The 19,582-nt window shown below is 39.1% G+C and overlaps 1 protein-coding gene across 6 annotated transcripts in view; it reads left to right on the forward strand.

Moving 5' to 3' along the window:
• The window catches only part of Zc3h11d (zinc finger CCCH-type containing 11D), a 37,433-nt gene that overhangs the window by 3,204 nt on the left and 14,647 nt on the right, over positions 1 to 19,582 (forward strand). The window contains exons 1-8 of one of the 6 annotated variants that reach the window (XM_087558608.1): positions 293 to 451; positions 1,548 to 1,731; positions 4,296 to 4,415; positions 4,720 to 4,840; positions 15,316 to 15,474; positions 16,769 to 16,846; positions 16,927 to 17,040; positions 19,218 to 19,328. In XM_087558608.1, coding sequence (XP_087414734.1) covers positions 4,404 to 4,415; positions 4,720 to 4,840; positions 15,316 to 15,474; positions 16,769 to 16,846; positions 16,927 to 17,040; positions 19,218 to 19,328 — 595 coding nt within the window. In that variant the 5' untranslated portion in view covers positions 293 to 451; positions 1,548 to 1,731; positions 4,296 to 4,403. 6 annotated transcript variants of the gene reach the window in all.

The raw sequence follows: 19,582 nt of genomic DNA on the forward strand, positions 1-19,582 counted from the left end.
ACAGTTTCTTGATTACTGAATCAGAAGGGAGGGAGGGAAAAATGTCCAAGCACACAAAATTTTATACAAAACAAAGGGATTGGTGTAGGGAGAGAGTACCAATGTGCTTCTGGCTCTGTTGTATCGAAACCAGAAACTTCTTAGCATTTTAAAGTCAAGCGTTGGTACCTTCTCCGAGGCTCTAGAGGAATCCTAAGGAACAACTTGTCTTGTGGGTTTCAGACAATTAAATGACCTTTAAAAGCTCTCAACTGTCATTTCCCAAACTGCCACAGAATATTCTAGATCCAACATTCTGCCATTTCTTAGAAAAGATAATCTTCCAAAAACATTCCACTTGCTCTAAGCCTCTCTCTGGAAGGACCAACAGCTGTATTTTTTGGTTTCTTAAATGCCTGGAGAAAGGCTTCCAACAGAAACAGAAGACAGCAGGAGAACGTCACAGGATCAGGTTATAGATGTAGACTGTGCTTCTAATGGATATCAGTCATTGGCTTCACTTGATTCCCATAGAGAGCTGGGAGAGCCCCACCCCTGCACTTAGAGGGGTACTACAGGATAATACATTGAAAAGAATTTTTTTTCTTCTCCGATGTGTTCTTAATTTAGTACACACCAAGAGGAAACTCCATGTGAATCTATCTTGACCAGCACAATACAGTATTTCTGGGCCTATTTTCGAAGATAAATATTTCATTTTAATTATAGGGAGTCAAAAAAAATTCTTCTCAAGTAGAATTATAGCTTTCTGTATAAGACTAAAATGAAATCGGCATCCAGAAGGAAGTGAGGTAACAGTGGAAAGTAAAAGGAACTGATAGGAAAAGGAAAAAGAGGAAAGGGGGGCAGTTTGGGGTGTTCTAGACTGACAAAAGTTACACGATGAAGGAGTTTTTTTAATTTTATATATTTTTTAATATTTTTGTTAATCCCTTTTGTGTTTTGGAGCTGATTTTGATTTTGCTGTGCCATCAGCTCTCAGGAGGTAAAAGCACTTTTCATAGCTTTTCCTGTGAGAATTCTCTTAACTCAGTTTGGTAAGTGTATTGGAAAGCAGTCTAATGAAGCTTCACCCTTAATTGGGGAATTCACCTGGAGGAGATGGGATGAGGCCTTCTCAGAGGTGTTCCTTCCACTTGCCCGTTAAGGTGGGCACTTTGCTGGTGCAGAGCTGAAGAGAGGAGCAAACCAGAAGGGAAAGCTTATGTTACATATCCATCAACATGTCCAAGGGCTTTGCTGAAACTTCATCTGCTCCTTTACTTTCAACACTGCTGCAATCCTTTGGGTTATAAGCAAATTATCGTTTTCTAAATTTAGTCTTATTTCCAAGATTAGTAACCTATGCTATGGATTTGAAAAATTCATGGCAATTTACCATTTTTCTCAAAGTGGAGATCGGTGTGTGTCTTGGTCAGTTGAGATTTCAATTCAAAGACTGCAGGAATTTAAAATCCTGCTTTGATCCAGTGTATTTAGTTGTCTCCAGCCAAACCTAGGTGCCCTGTGATGAATATTCCTCATTTACACTGTTTCCCATGGGAAAGGTGCTAGCATGAAGGCTTTCGAAACTGCTCATTGAAATGTCTTGGTCTGGGAATCAGAAGACTTCACAAGCTTTTCAACAAATTCTACAAGTTTTCAAGCACTCTGGAAATACAGCATTTGCTATTGGATGACATGAATTCTCTTTTGATGGACAGAAATGTAACGAAGGCACCGGATGAATAGGTACTGACTTATTTTCATGTATGTTTATTACTGTGTTAAAATCTACATATGATTTTTACCCTAAGTCAGTGTACAATACCAGGTATTTAATCAATTGTATCTATTTTCTTGGAATATACATATCATATATATTATCATATGTGCCTTAGTTGTACTGCCAGACCATATATAGAAATAACAACATCCTTATTAAATACTTACCCGATTTTAATTTTGAAAACACAAAATTATATTTCTTTAATCAGAACACTAGAAGATAAAAACAATGTAAAATCTACAAGTAATGCTTAGTATATTTGACATATATTGAATAAGGGAAATAATCCACATAGGTGAAGTAGCCTACAGTTGCATATGAGGTCATTTGTGATGAGCAAACAATGGATTACGTAACAATGAGGAAAATTCTGGAAGTTTGAGTTTGTGTGATTACTAGTAACCACTTTCAACATTTCTGCAAAGCTAGAGAAGGTATCTTCTAATTTAAATTTATTTAAGAATTATCTATTGTGTAATATACTGTCAACAGGAGGTCAGTTTTAAAGGAATAGTACTGATAACCTGAAAGGCTGTGGAAAAGAACAAGTTTTCCCCCTTACACACTGATAGTTCTTATATTTGCGTTCCTGCAATTTGTACATATTTATAAAAAAAACAGTCATTGGATTAGCAGCAAGAGATTGAAAATGGCAGAAGTTGGGAATGACTGCTATTTCTTTGTTAATTCCACATGCATAAAGGTAAATATTGTACAACTTACAGTACACATGCTTAAGCTTTTTAGTTGAATGAAGGGAGAGACAGCAATAAAAAGATTCCTTAACTCTGATGGGAAGGCCTATGTATTTTTTAATATCTTGAATTTATGTGAGAAATTTGGGTTAATTTAAAACTATGATATCATGATTCTATATGCCAATTTCATGTTTTCATATAACATTTTGCATATATTATTCATTTCAAATTCTTAATTCTGCTCATTCTATAATGGTATTTGTAATATAGCCTATTTTGGTGAATGTGGTTTCAGTCATACATAATCCAGTAGCTGAATTCAGGTTACTCTCCACTGTGTAGTATCTGTTTCCTTAAAAAACTGTTATTGCATTCTTTTCTGTCAGAAGTCTGAATAATAGAAAGTAACTAAATACCATGTAAAGGGGTATAGAGTGTAACATAAACAAATCAACCAAATTATAAGTTTTGTAAAGTGGGAAAACTGAATTGGTCTTAATGGATGTTAAACCAAATATATGTAGGAACTCTCTTGTTGCTCATGTCCCAAATGAACCTAAAATAAACAATAAACAAAAAAAAATACTAGATACTCTGTCTGGTTAAGCATCTTTCAGCTCTGCTCGAAACTTCTAGTCTAATTCATTAGTCAGGGGAACTCAACCCATGTCTGTCACGTTACCTTTCCAAAGAAATTTTAGATGACAGACATTTTGTCTCAAAGTAGCACTGAGTTTTGTCTCTTTCTCTGTTTTTCCCCAAATGATTGATGACTAGTAACCTCTAAGGATTATAGATAGATAGAAGATGATTGATTGATGGATGGATGGATGGATAGATAGATAGATAGATAGGCAGACGAGATGAGATAAGATGATATTGGATTAGATAGAATTTAGAAACCACTTTGCGTTACATCTCAAGACTATCACAACATCCTATGATAGCATATAATTTTATTTTTTAAAGTGTAAAAACAAACAGAATATGAGTGGTTATTGACAAGTAGGGAAGCCATGGTGATAAATTCCAGTTTACCTGATTCTAAACTCACAGCTTTAAGAGTACAAACTCCATCTTTGAAGGGAGAAGAAAGTGAAGAAAGAAGTAGAAAAAAGGCATAGCTTATTTGCCAAAGAGGGAGGAATGGAATGGGATATCGCTATTGTTTGCAGTTCTCCCATCTACAAGACAATGGCCAACAGTTCTTCTAACTGTGGATAGATACACAAAAAATCTATAATTCAAAAAATCAACTAATAGTAGACCATTGACACAATCCACCTGTATAAAAATATTTAGTCAACTGTCTTTATATTTCAAGAACATAAAACATGTATGTTATGTGTGATATAATTAATTCAAACTTCACAGTATCACACAATTGAGGTTCTACTTCTTCAATATCAACACAGCTTGCAGCATCCCCACATGCTGTGTGTCTTAGTGATTGGTAGAGATTGTCTCCACGAGCAGAGTGTGGCTAGTACTTCTTAGAGTGTTGCCAAGATTTCCCCAGAAAGAAAAATAAACGTTCCCTGTTATTGGAATCAGAGTAGTCTCTATTCTCACATCTTTGCTCTTAATGAATTATGTGGGCTGATTGCATGGTAAGAGCAGCATTTTGAGAGTAACTTGTGCACCTTTTCTTAGCATGTTCGTTGTCACTAAAGAGAGACAAAGTTGCTACAATTTAGTCTTTACAGATGTATATTGACTGTGTGTCTTCATGATTCCAATATTATGGACTTCATATTCCTTACTTGGTTAGCATTTTGTTATTAAGCACTAACATTAATATATTGTCTTGTGCACTGTTCATTTCTTAGGGTTCCCAGTGCCGATTCCGACACTGTGAAGAAGCCCTTGGCAGTGACACTGTGTGCTCATTATGGAGAGAGAGAAAATGTTTAGACCCACTTTGCAGATTTAGACACATGGAAATGCAGGTAAAATGGCTGATCATTTGCTTTAAACTAACTTTCTTTCCTCCATCGTTGAATTAAACCTTTACAGCAAAATAAGGAAGTAGTTCTTCCTCAAAAATTTTAAGTGTTTTTCACTTTGCTCTTTCTAAATGTGTCAGGGGGAAAAAGACTTTTATTTTTTTTTTTAATAGCAAAGCTTAGTGGTGGCAAAATGTAAGAAACACGACAATCTTAAGTTTGCAATTAAAGCTGTTCTCGTCACATCACACCAGCATGCATTTATTGAATACCTAAATGTATTTTCTCCCCCACTTCCTTTTCCTAGCAAAACTGCAGCATTTCATGCTTCTGGGAAACCCAACCTCTTGGTTGTGTGAAGATCAGTTGTATCTTTTACCACAGCAAACCCCGAAATATCAATGGATTATTTTTGCCACCAAGTAGCAGTGAGTATATCTTTAAGAATACTAGGGAGCATGTCTATGTATAATTATAGTGTGGTCTTGGAGTAGCGGCCTAGGGTGACACATTTGCATACAATGTGAGACGTGCAGGAATCTTTCATAGGTACAGAGAGCAAAGACATGCTTTGGGGTAGGCGTCTCTGTTCTGTCAGAGCACCTACCTACTGTGATGCTGAAATGTTATTTCATGGTGAGACAGAATAGATTCTTCGCATAACACAAAAGACCTCATATTTAATAAAACCTTTTTGGAGAAATTAGTCTCTTCAAGGTTTTTCTGATGCTGTAGCAACCTGATTCTGTTAGGCTTCACCACATTTCTCTGGTCCTAGATATGAGCAGAAGATGATATCAGTCCTTTGGGAATTGAAAAAAATTAGTTTGATATAACCTCAACAAGTAGGTTGCTTTTAACTTATGCCCTTCTATTACATATTTGGGAAATGTTTGGCCTCATAATACACCCCTTCCATGCAATACTTCTATTATTTTTTCTCTTAGTCACTAGACTGTCAGCATCTGGAGATGGGGGAACACAATTTTTTTTTTGCTTTGCAATGCCTGGAGAAAAAAAAAAGATAGATAGACAGACAGATAGACAGACAGACAGACAGACAGATAGATAGATAGATAATGTGCAGTAGATTGGTTGTTTAGACATATAAATTAAAGAGTTAAACTAAGCAGTAACTTACTGGAAGTTCTGAAGCTATGTAATTGATTAGGTTAACCTTTTGAGTTTACAAACAGTATGACTTATACAGAGGAAAATATTCTCGGTGCCTCATTTTTACCCGGTCATTAATTCCAGTGATTTCATTAGCCCTTTTAAGACTAGCAGGAAGCAAAACTGCTTCTTCTCAGAGAAGAACCTGACGGAGGTGCCTGTGTGAATGACAATCATTGGTCACCCCACTGTTGAAATAAGCTCTGGACTAAGAGCCGTCGTGTTGTCGGATGGATTATTCTCGTGTGTTGTAAATAGAGCTGGCCTTTCTGAATGTCTCATCTTTTCCAACAGGAGTTATGACTTAACCTGACTCTTGAAGTAAGCTTCCCTGAACAGGGTCACAATCTATATACCATGCATTGGATCTGACCCCTTTCCCTAACCATTTTAGCTCACAATGAGGAGATACTAAAGAGATGTGCAGACTGATGATGCCCAGTGTCCTTCTATCTTCCTGGATCTTTGAAAAGGAGCAGAGAGTTCCTCACAGGACACTATCCATCCGGCCTCAACACATCCCCTTGCATGTTTTTTATTTTGAATAGAGCTAATTTCATTCTGGCTTTTCTCCTTAATCAACACAAGAGACTCTTAAATGGTCCTTGCCTGTCCTTGCTTTGTTTTCCGTCATTATTCTCCTTGGTCGACACAGTTCTGCCTTCTCCTCCTCTCATCCTCACACTTTTATGTAAGAACGTCTTCCTTGAGGACTCTACCTCCCCTATAGGATTCTTCAATCTTGGTTGCCTCCACCCTACTCTATCTCTCTCTCTTCTAAATCTCAAATCTTGTGCAAGGTGATGGATTTTTCTTGGTCCTTGCTGCCAATTTCTGGTGGTTTCTAACACTATCCAGCAAGAATTTGATATTAACTATTTGCATTGTTTTGTTTCTTGGTGTCAAGTCAAAATCTTTTTCTTTTGCTTATGTTCTGCTATATCCTCTCATTGTTTTCAGCAGTATGCAACTCCTAGCTCCTAGTCACCATATTAGAACCACTTTATTAATTCTTGCTAATTTCCATTTGAAAACGTGTGCTCTATGTTTCAACTCCCCAATCACCTCTGTAATATCCTCTTCATGAGTCTCCCTGGCAACCAATTCTTCAGACATTTCCTAATCTGTTAGTATTCACTAACTTTAGTAAATTATTCTTCCAGCTATAATATTGATAAATGACTCCCCATCTCTTTTGTGTCTGAATACATTAAACTGTACATGGTGGTAGAAAACAAATGATCCTGCTGATGGGGTTTAAATTCCTGACCATAGACCTCAAATGAATCCAAACTCTAGGATAGACCTCCATGTACATCTCTATTCTCCTGGAATATGTTTTTGTACTGTCTTCAATCTCATCCATATTCCAACATCACCTCCTACTAGATGATGACCTTAATATCTTACTGAAGAACTTAAGGAATGAGTAGAGAAATTCTGTATATTTTCATCGACACTACTAGCATTTGTATTAGTCTCTTCCTTACACTTACAAGCATGAACTATCATCCTTTATCTAGTCTACCTTTCCACTTGGTAACTAAATGAACACTAACTCAATAATTCTTGTGATGTCTACTATGGGTTGATGTCTGTATGCAGGTGAAGGCAGGCACAAAATAAGGCAAGTTTTAATCTTGCCAAGACATTCCTTCATTGTAAAAATATACAGTCATCATCTCAGTTACTAAATAGTGTTTTATTCCCAACCCATCATCTCACCCTTCCCACTGCAGTAGCTTTTAAAGTATTTGTTTATCCTTGCTGTAAATATATTCTCCCATCCCCCCTCTTCTCTCCTTCCTTCCTCCCTTCCCTCCTTCCTTCTTTCTTCTCTTTTCTGATAACCAAGCTTCTTCAGCCCTTCTACTCACTGTATACAGACTGTTAAATGCACTAGTCAAATCTGAGTCCTTATGTAATCTCAACCTCAGAAAAGTGGACACATTTGGCATCCCTTCCTGGCTTGACATTTTTCCTTAGCATCTTGCAGTCCTCAGCACTGTATCTGCTGTGACTTGCCATTGCTAGTTACTCCTCATGAGTAGAATCCAGGGAGTTTGTTGTTGACTCTGTTTCTCTATCCCCGTCTTATAATATCATGAGTCTTATCTTTTAATGTTTATTACTGCACGTCACTTGTACAAGACACTGGGGTTGTCTATACTGTCAGGCATGTACATGATGATTCTTGATCATTGTCACCCTTTATTATTATTTTGTCCCTCTCTCCACGTTTGTCCCCCTTCCCTTTTCTAACTAGTAATTCTTTCCTATTTGTTTATTTACCTTATTTCTGTGTATGTCTTTGTGAGTGTAAATACATGTATTACATGTGTGAGTTAGAATGCGCCTACCTATGTACAAGTAGAGGCCAGAGGAGGATGTCACATCCTACAGAGCTAGAGTTTCGAGCCATTACGGTACTCTAGCTTGCCATATGGATGCTAAGATCTGAACTCTAGTCCTCATGGTTGGGCAGGACATGGTCTTAATCACTGAGTTGTCTCTCCAGTCCCAAACTTGTGGCTTCAGTGATTCATGCGTCATTGACTCTGAATTCTCCAGATCTATATTTCTCCTTTCCCACTGCTCTTCACTGTCTAGATTCAACTACTTCTTTAGCTCTTAACGTTTCTTACAAACATTTCATACTTAGCATGCTTACTACTGATGTCATGATTTTAATCTGCACTTTCTCAAACCTGCTCAGCTCATAGCTGTTCTCATCATGATTGTAAGTCCATCCTTAAAGCTGCTTATTACACCTGAATCTCTCTCTGAATTTATGTCATTGCTCCACATCTAATCCATGAAGAAACATAATTCTACCATGCAGGTAGATCAGAGTCGGACTTCGCCATCATCTGTGCAGACTCTCCATGAGTCAAGCCACCATTATTACCTCATAACTGCATTGTCACAGCAGCCCCCAATTTCATTGCTTTAGCTCTATTCCTGTCTATTCGAAGCACAGCACCTACAGTTTTAGATCAAGGTTTTACTACTCTACTCAGAATCATCCAGTGTCTTTTCATCCTGTTCAGAGAGGTCAGCATCCTGTAGGAGTTTGAATTCGGGGAGTTACTTGATCATGCACTCTCTTAGCTCCCTGGCACCTAGGTTCTTCATTCATACCCTGCCCCAACTGTATGTTTCCCTACTTGCCTTTTCTAGAGCAACTCAGTACATTCCTGTTTGCAGGGATGTTCATGAAGTGCCCTTTCTTCAACATCTTTATGACAAACTACTTCTTCAAATCGGTGTGCAAACATTGCCTTTAATTAGCACCGTAATTAAAATGTAGCCTGCTGTCTCCACTCCTCCATAAGCACCTCCAATCTTCCTTGCCCTCCCCTGTTTCCTGTTTGCCACATCCCACTTCTTTCTTATATTCAATATAACTTGTTTGCTGTGTACACTATTTGTTAATGTTTCTTTATGGAGTAAAAGCTTTCCTTACAGAGATCGGGACTCTAGTTTGATATGTTACCAATGTCATATACTTAACAAAGGAAGGTAGCATAACCTCTCATCAATTCTACCCTGGAAAATCTTGGATATTAGTTAATCATGTTGAACTGAAAACTCCCTCATGTTATGTTTTCCTTTACCTGTAAACAGTTCTATACTCTAGAAAGAGAATTGAATTTCTAGGTAGTGTGTAAACGGTTGTTCTAGTCTGTTTGGTGTTACAAAGTACCAGAGTCTGCTTAGTATATTAATAAAAGAGGTTGATCTGACTTATAAATCTAGTGGATGGAAGGTCTAAACAACACAGTATGGATGTTCTGTGAAGGTCTCCCAGCTACATTACAATGTGGCAGAGAAGTGGCAGGGAATGTACAGGTACGAATAGCACAAGGGGAGATGCCATCCCCATGTTTAAAACAATCCACTCATGGGAACTCAATGAATCTCAGAACACCTGACCCTTGCACAAGAGAGAGAATTAATCTATTCAGGAGAATGGCAGTTTTATGATGCTATTCCCTCTCATTGTCCTCCCCTCTTAAATGTCCCACCACCTCATGCCACCACACTGGAGCCCAAAAATTTAAGCATACTAACCTTTGTGTCCCAAACAAACCAACTACCAAAGGCTTTTAAAAATATATCTATTGATCTTAGTCATCAAGAGATTTGAGGCCCCAGAGAAGGGGGAGGTTTGGTGAGGGTGTGACCACCCTCTTAGAAGTAAGGGGGAAAAAGAATGGGATGAGGAACTGTGGGAGAGAGACAGGGAAAGGGACAATGAATGGAATATAAATAAATTTTAAAATATTGAATTAACATTACCTATTACCTATTGATTTTAGAAATATTGACTACTATAGAAGTTATAAGTTGATTCCAAGTAGAGTTGATAATTCCTACAATATTTGTAGCAAAGTCTGTTTGCCAAATGCTATGTTGATCAGAACCAGAATCTTAAATCTTTTTACTTTAGATAATTAAATTGTCATATGTACAGTAATGAAAAATTCTATCTACCTTTGTTTCATTGAGTACATATAACTACTTATGACTTCAAAATGGGAATATTATAAATTATGAAGAGACACATCTAATAAAGTATAAATTAATACAAAGCATATGTAACCTATACACAATGATGTCTTTTGGGTCAAGATAAGATAAAGCTTAGATATTTTAAAAGACACTCCAGAGAGACAAATAACCCTATTAATAAAATGGAGTAAAGAGCTAAACAAAGAGTTCACAGCTGAGGAATGCCGAATGGCTGAGAAACACCTAAAGAAATGTTCAACATCTTTAGTCATAAGGGAAATGCAAATCAAAACAACCCTGAGATTTCACCTCACACTAGTGAGAATGGCTAAGATCAAAAACTCTGGTGACAGCAGATGCTGGCGAGGATGCGGAGAAAGAGGAACACTCCTCCATTGTTGGTGGGGTTGCAGACTGGTACAACCATTCTGGAAATCAGTCTGGAGGTTCCTCAGAAAATTGGACATTGAACTGCCTGAGGATCCAGCTATATCTCTCTTGGGCATATACCCACAAGGTGCCCCAACATATAAAAAAGACACGTGCTCCACTATGTTCATCGCAGCCTTATTTATAATAGCCAGAAGCTGGAAAGAACCCAGTTGTCTTTCAGCAGAGGAATGGATACAGAAAATGTGGTACATCTACACAATGGAGTATTACTCAGCTATCAAAAACAATGACTTTATGAAATTCTTTTTTTTTTTTGGTTCTTTTTTTCGGAGCTGGGGACCGAACCCAGGGCCTTGTGCTTCCTAGGCAAGCGCTCTACCACTGACTACCCCAACCCTGACTTCATGAAATTCTTAGGCAAATGGATGGAACTAGAAAATAACATCCTGAGTGAGGTAACCCAATCACAAAAGAACACACATGATATGTACTCACTGATAAGTGGATATTAGCCCCAAAATTCAGGATACCCAAGATAAAATTTACAGACTACATGAGCTCAAAAAGAAGACAGACAAAAGTGTGGATGCTTCAGTACTACTTAGAAGGGGGAACAAATATGGAGAAATATAGAGGGAGACAAAATGTGGAGCAGAAACTGAAGGAAAGGCCCTCCACAGACTGCCACACTTGGGGATCCATCCCACATGCAGTCACCAAACCCAGACACTATTGCAGATGCCAAGAAGGGCTTGCTGACAGGAGCCTGATATGGTTGTAACCTGAGAGGCTCTGCCAGAGCCTGACAAATAACAGAGGCGGACACTCACAGCCAACCATTGGACTGAGAACTCCCCATTGGAGAGTTAGAGAAAAAACTGAGGTAGCCAAAGGGGTCTGCAACCCATAGGAAAAACAACAATATCAACCAACCAGACACCCCAAAGCTCCCAGGGACTAAACCACCAGCCAAAGATTACACATGAAGGGACCCATGGCTCCAGCAGCTTATGTAGCAGAGGATGGGCCTTGTCTGGTATTAATGACAGGAGAGGCCCTTGGTCCTGTGAAAGCTTGGTGCTCCAGTGTAGGGGAATGCCAGGGCGGGAGGTGGGAGGGAGTGGGTGGGTGGGTGTGTGGGAGAGCACCCTCATGGAGGAGGTAGGGGGTTGGGGGGGATGGAATGGAGGGTGTCTGGAGGGGAAACCAGGAAAGGGGATATCATTTGAAATGTAAATAAAGAAAATATCCAATAAAAATTATTGAGGTTTCACTTGCTGAACCGAGACCTACCAGACAGCACATAAAAAGTAGATAAGATAGAATGCGATCTACATTACTAGCTATATTCTTTCAAGATGAGGTGTGATTTCCCATTGGCTGTTTTGCCATTGCATATCATATCTATGCTCTAAGTGAATTTATCAGTTATGTCAGTTGCACCTCTCTTCATGTGGGTGAGAGGTTTATAGCACACACACATAGACAATGAAATTTAACACTCAGTCCTTAAAGGCTGACTCAACTGCAGCCCACCACTGTCTTTAGGAAAAGAATACTATACAAATACAATTTGACTGAATTTAAGGGAACACTAGAAATTTAGGGCTTATTTAGCAGCAGAGATTAAGGACAGGACTGATCTCAGACACAGGTTGTCCTTTCCCTGTTCTTGGCTAAGAGGCATCTTTATGTGTTGGAAGTAAAATTAACAAAAGGTAAAGATCAGCGCTACATCTTAGAGTAGGTTAAAATCTCAGCCTGCCACACACACTTGCCAACATAACACTGGACAGCCCTCTGTGGCACAGCTACTTCATCTGTATGATACAGCAGTGGTGTCTCTTCCATGGGGTTCTTTCCAAAATGTATCACCTTCATGTCTGTTACTCAATATTACCACTGTTATCTGTATTATTTTAAATTAACTGAGATGGTTGAGATAAGCTGTGTAATGGACAGGCACTGTTGGGAGTAAATGCTATAAAAAAAACCCTGTCTTTCTGTGTATGCAGTGTTAAGGGCAATTCTACACATGACTCAAAAGGAGTGACTAGCTATAGGACACAGCAGTTTTAGAAACCACATAACTGGCCAGGATCACAGTGCTGAAAGAGGCATGTGTGGTTAAGGACAGTCTTATGTCTTCTCAAGGGACCTCATTGAGACTGCGGAAGGCAGAACTCCAGAGGGTAAATTAGGATATTTTTGCAGAAGAAACGACTTAGTAGAGTGCTCAGCTTACTTTACAGTTTCTCTTGACTATTTATTGTAAAAATGTAAGATGTGAAACAAAGTAAAAACGGAATGTAAAATTAAAAGGGAAACCAGAAGGCTTATATTTGCAAAGTTCTCAGACTTGAAGAATTACAGAGCTTATCAAAAAGTCATGTATCAGGCTGTAGAGATGGCTCAGTCGTTAAAGGCTAGGCTCACAACCAAAAATAAAAGTCATATATCATTTGGTAGAAGTTCAGAAGTGGAAGAAGCGGACATGTTCACACTCACTAATTTCCATCACACTCTCTCATAAATTTAAAATTCAGTCCATGGCAGCCAACCATTGAACTGAGAATGGGTCCCCATTGGAGGAGTTGGAGAAAGGACTGCAGAGGTTTGCAACCCCATAAGAACACAATACCACTCAACCAGAGCTACCAGGGACTAAACCACCACCCAAAGAGTACACATGGATAGACCCAGGGCTCCAGCTGCATATGTAGCAGAGGATGGCCTTGTTGGGCACCAATAGCACGAGAAGCCCTTGGTCCTGCCAAGGCTCGACCCCTCCCACCCCAGTGTTAGGGGAATGTTAGGATGGGGAGGCAGGAAGGAGGGGTGGATGGGTGGGGGAACACCCTCACAGAAGAAGGGAGAGGGGGATGGGATAGGGAGTTTATGGACTGAAACCGGGAAAGAGGATAACATTTGAAATGTAAATAAATAAAAAAAATAGTCCAATAAAAAAGTGATGAACCTAAAAGATCAATAAATAAAATTCAGTTCATTCTGGCACAGACGCTGATGATTTTAAAGTTAGCTGATTAGCAAACTTAATGTCATCTCTAGCCTCTAACCTTGAAGCGGTTGTTCCTTTTACTGTACCGTTGCCAGCACTGCCTTGTTACCTTGTTGTATCTTTCTTTGTAATTGTTAAAATGTATCAGACTGAGGACATAGCTCACTTGGTAGAGGGCTTACTACCCCAGCTCCTCCTCCTACCTTACAATACTAGCACTTGGGAGGAGATTGAAGAAAGATGAGAAGTTCAAGGTCATTCTCAGCTCTAGAGTGGACTTGAGGCCCACTGGAAGGTATATATATGTCTCCAAACCAAACAGTTATGCGTTATTATTAAACTCACTTTCATCTCACTGTATAACAAAAAGCAACACCTGTGATCAATTTGCACTCACAACTTCTTGACATCCACGAGGGTGCCATCCCTACCAACTCACCACAAGCTGAAAACGCATTTGATACTCTCTACCTACCAGAGTACCTTAATTTAATAAGACAGCAGGCAGAATTCTTTTCTTCTTCATTACTGCCATCTGTGTGCTCATAGCTGCCAGCTGCCCAGTATAAAGGGACTTACTAGAGAGTATTGTCATCTTGAGGAAACATTGAATTCTAGAGCTCGAAGTACAGGCAGTTCCCTCTCAGTGCTTGTCACTTTACAGCATTGTAAATCTGACCTATCTTAAGCCAGTGACCAACTGCATGGTGATGTACACACACAGAATGTGTGAAGTCATCCAGGTCATCACAGTGTCGAAGTATAACAAATGAAATATTTTCTCTGAGTCATGGACTAAATGTTGGTATTTATTAAATTTGTATAACACTTTCAAAAATAAGGGAAACATTTTAATATACAATTAATTAAGAGCATAATGATTTAAGGGATAGGGAAATAGTTGATAGAGGGCTCGCCTATTATACACAAAGACTGGGGTTTAGACCCCAGCCCCACATAAACCTTGTGTAGTGGTACCCAATTCCAATTGTCACCCTGGCTTACAGGGAACTACAAGCTGGACAACAGACCAGCCTGTGAGTTTGAAATAAAATAATGGTATTTTTACTGTATTTATTTATTTTATGGGTATGAGGTTTTGTCTGAATGTTTTTGCCTGGTGCCTTTAGAAGCCAGAAGTGGCTGTTGAATCCCTTAGGACTGAAGATCCAGACAGTAACTGTCATGTGGCTGCTGGGAACTGAACCCAGGCCTTTTGCAAGAACAATCGGTTCTCTTAACTACTGAGCCATCTCTCTAGCCCCTTCTTTTTATTTTTTCTTTTTGTTATTTTAGGGATTTTGTTTTCATTTAAGTATAATAAAGTTTTGTTAATGCTTTAAGAACTCATAAAATGTACTTTGATCGTATTCACCACCCACCCCTGAGAGCTCCTCTCAGGTCCACCCCCTGTCTCCCACATTTCTACTCATTTTTTAAATAACTTATCAAGGCCAGTTTCTACTGTCCATGTACTCATGTGTGTGTGTGGCCATCCACTGGAATGTGGTCAACCTACCAAGGCTCACACTCATAAAGAACAACCATCCTTTCTTCTAGAAATCATTAACTGTCAATGGTTCCTCAGTTAGGGAAGGGTCTTTGGGACCTCCATGCTAGAAACTTGACTGACTTGGTTTTGAACAGGTCTTATTCAGGCAACACAGACACTGTGAGTTTATACCAGTTCTATCAAATCCAGAAGACATGGGGCCATTTCTATTTAACAAACAATGAAAAAATAACAAAGGACGGATTAGTAATAATTGTTGAACAGACTAAAGTGTTGGGTTTTCTCTCTAGATACCACCTTACAGAAAGAAAGTCAGGAAGGAAGCCCACCCCCAACCCAGAGTCAGGAACCTCTGAAACCCATGGAGAACGTATCAAGACCCATTCATCATCCATTAGTTTTAAAAACTAACTTTGAAGAGGAGGAGGAGGAGGAAGAGAAACCAAATGGTTAGTACTCCCTTTCTGGGCTTGCAGTACACATGTCAAAAACCCACAGTCTTTTCTACATGCTCCTCAACTATGAGAGGTTTCACATGCAATATACAGACCATATTGAGAGATCTGTATATTGGCCTGAGAGGTTCAGTGGTATGGTGATCGGGGAGACATATCCCACATTTACATTTGTGCCTGTCCTTACAGAGGTACAAACGGCCTCAGAAGAGGTAACTGTTCTGAACTGGCTCTCCTAACATTCACTCTTCCGAGTTTTTTCCCTTTTATTTATTGGTTATTTTATTTACTTACATTTCAAGTGTGGTTCCCCTTCCTGATTTCCCCTCTGCAAACCCCCCTATTCCACCCCTCCCCTGCTTCTATGAGGGTGCTCCCCACCCACCCACTCACTCCCACTTCACGGCCCTAACTTCCCCCTATGCTGGTGGCATCCAGCCTTCACAGGATCAGGGGTGATGCTAGAGAAGGCCATCCTCTGCTACATATGCAGCTGGAGCCATGGGTCCCTCCACATGTACTCCTTGCTTGGTGGTTTAGTTCCTGGGAGCTCTGGGGCGTCTGGTTGGTTGATATTGTTGTTCTTCCTTACGGTGTTGCAATCCCCTTTAGCTCCTTCAGTCCTTTCACTAACTCCTCCATTGGGGTACCTGTGATCAGTCCGATGGTTGGCTGTTAGCATCCGCATCAGTATTGATCAGGCTCTCGCAGAGTTTTAATGATCCGGAGAGTAGCTTGGAATTTATAAAGCCCTGCCATCTACTTCCTCCCTGATATTCCTTAGAGAAGTATGGACAAGATCAGGACCCATGTGTGCTTCGCCGTGGTCCTTTCTTTTCTTCCCATATCATCACAGCACAGATAAACTTCAGACAAACACCCGCAAAACAAATTTACTTTGTCTCTGCCCTGAAATGCATCTTTCTGTGGGTACCAACTGCCACAACGTCTGCGCTTAGGAATGCACAGACATCTTCACTGCTCTTTTTGCCAGGCGCATATCTACCCTCTCCTGCCCACACAGCATCTCAGTGCATCTGTTCTTTCAGCTTCTCAATTCTGGACACAGAACATAAAATACATCATTTCTCTTCAGTGATTCTTTCAAATACTAAACATAGAGGCATTTTGAAATAAGAGTCTCTACTTTTTTTTTTTAATTTCAAACACTAGATAAAGAACAATCCACCAATGAAAACGATATTGGGGATTTTTCTTTCTGGTTTATAAATTTTCAGATCATTTGAAATTGGGGCAATTTAATTTTTAAAAAATATATATCCTATAGATGCTTCTAGCTTATGGACAAAGACCCCTGAAGAAATTGAAGAGAAAAGAGCAATAAAGGAGATGTGTTATAAATCTGGTAAGAAATCATACTTTTGTGGAATTCCCACTGATTGATATGATCCACGTGCTAACCATTCTCTTCTCATGGGAGTTTAGGTGAATACTATAGATTCCATGCTCCTCCAGACATTCCATCATCAAAAAGCATAGCTCCTACAGTGGAGAAAGAGTTAGAAAAGCCTTTGGAAAATGGCAGTGAATTACAAGAAGGTAAGAAACGAGCTGGCAATATTCAAAGTGACATGCAAGAGATACTTAATGAATAGGTCCTGAATTATTCAGTGCACTGTACACTAGAGCAGGATAAAATGATAAATAATACATCCAGTCTGTGAGTGAGAAAGATGCTTTCTACGGGATGACCCAAATTTCCTACTAAAGGATGCTATTAATGTGATGATATTTCCCCAGAGGAACCCCGCCACATGAACAGACTTCACAGACGCAGGCAACTCTCACACTCCACACAGGAACTCTGTAAACAATCTGCCTTTCTGTCTCACCGGTAAATCTTTCAGGGAAAGAGAACTCGATGTTTTATTTTGAATGGAAAGGGGAACCCAGATCAGGATGGACAAAAGGGAAGTGACAAAATGATGTTAAAGGCAGAATACCAGTCTGTCCGTTGAATGAACATCTTTTGTGTATCAGGCAGTGTTAAGGCTGTTTTGATGTGTAAGTACCAGACTCTTTCTTTGATGATGCATCCCCTTTAAACAGGTCTGAGTGCTTCTGGTCAGCATCTTGTCCTTAAAAGCAAGACAAAGAGCATTTGTATTATGTACAGAAGCAGGGGCTTTTCACAGAAGAGTACACAGGTGCTATAAGTTTATGTAGGTTTTTCTGTCCTTAGTGTGAGCTTAAGTGTACACAGCATAGCGGTAGAAGACTGTTCCCTGCTTCTCTGGAGGACAGGAAGGAGGGAGGGTGCACAGAGACAGAAGCTGTCAGAGAGAAGGGAGAACAGAGAAAAGAGATGAGAGAGCTGAGGTTGGTCAGTTGGATGCAGAACAGAGCGTCTGTACCTCCCTCCCTCCCTCCCTCCCTCCCTCCCTCCCTCCCTCCCTCCCTCCCTCCCTCCCTCCCTCCCTCCCTGTGTAGCAAGCTGTTTAAGTGCCTGGCAGAAGGTGGCAGTAATAGACTATCAGAAGATGGAGCCTGCTGTGGCTTGTACTAACCAGACTTGAGAAACCTTAAAACAAGCAAACAAAAACAAAAGACAAACCTACCGCTCAAAATTAAAAATGTAAGGTTATAAGATAGATAACATATAGGTTTGTATACATATAAATATTGCCTTCAATTGCTTTCAAAAGTTAACTCTTGTATATCCAGTTCACTTAGAGCAGTGGTTCTCGACCTTTCTAATGCTGCGACCCTTTAATACAGCTTCTCACATTGTGGTAACCATAAAGTTATTCTGCGGCTACTTCATTACTAATCTTGCCTTTGCTGGTAATTTTAATGTAAATACCTGTTTTCTGATGGTCTTAGACAAGCCCTGTGAAAGGGTCATTCAATGCCAAAGAGATCTCAACATGTAGGTTGAAAGTCCCTGACTTAAACTGACAGGGAATGCTACTATTTTACTACATCTAGGCTTTTAATGACCGTTAGAATAATTATGAACACTTCCACTATGATTTTCTGAAGTACTGAAAGTAAGTTACAGATATGGCTTTCTTCATTTTTACAAAACTATAGCAAAAAGTATCAAAGGCAGGAAATTGCCTTTGATACACTGTTATTGTTTCTGGGTTCCCTTCACAAATGTCCCCAGCAATGCTGTTGGTAGCTACAAAGTATTCTTTCTTGGTAAATTATCCTATTCAGAAGCTCACACTGCTACTTTAGGCAAAAAAGAAAAAAAAAACCCTGGATTTTTTTTTTGTTGTTTTCTTATTTTGTTTTTCATTTGTTTTGTATTTTTTAAGTCAACAGTTTATTTTCAAAGTAGAATATCTTGATATATACAATGAAAACCATGAGAATAATTTAATTATCAAGCATCATTAGAATTCCCCCCATTAGAATTTTTAGGCAGTAATACTGCTTGCTAAATCAATCACGAAGAGATAGACACTAAATATTGCAAATTTGTTACAGTAAAACACCAAGTACACTAAACATATTATGCACATACAATAGTGTAAGATTGCTAAAACCCAAATTGTCATTTACTTGCCAATCCAACTAGAAGAATAAACCTCTACTTCTTGTCATTCACAAAATTAGCTTGAAATCAATGTGTTTATGTACTACTCAGCAGATCACAGTGTTTATATTAATGTTTAAGTTTCCTAACTGTCATTATGAATCCTATCACAATATTTAGAGTGTACTGGTTGCTCGATTGACTTTTTTTTAAAATTTATTTCTACTCCTAGGAGATGGTCTTACAGTTCCAACAAAGTTTAGCCTATTTGAAAGGGCAGGAGAGGCAAAAACATCATTGGATAGGAAACCAAGGACTGACATTGCTGCTTTTGAAAATGGAGGTGAGATGGATGGTTCCAAATATATTATTTCCAGAACGATTGGTTGGTCCTTAATTTTTTCTGTTTGCTGTTTGATGCAAGGTTTGGAGACACATCATAAACTAAGATGCCCTGAAAGGCTGGTATGCCTACCAAATACCTTGGGAAAATGTACACTCAATGTGCAGGACATTCCAACTTCTCTACTGTTACGAGACTTCTGTCACGAATGTGTGCACGCTCAACTCCAGACTACAACTAACTCAGATATTAAG

This window comes from Rattus norvegicus, chromosome 7 (genome assembly GCF_021556685.1).
Source record: "Rattus norvegicus strain SHRSP/BbbUtx chromosome 7, alternate assembly SHRSP_T2T, whole genome shotgun sequence".
Classification (NCBI taxonomy): Eukaryota; Metazoa; Chordata; class Mammalia; order Rodentia; family Muridae; genus Rattus; species Rattus norvegicus.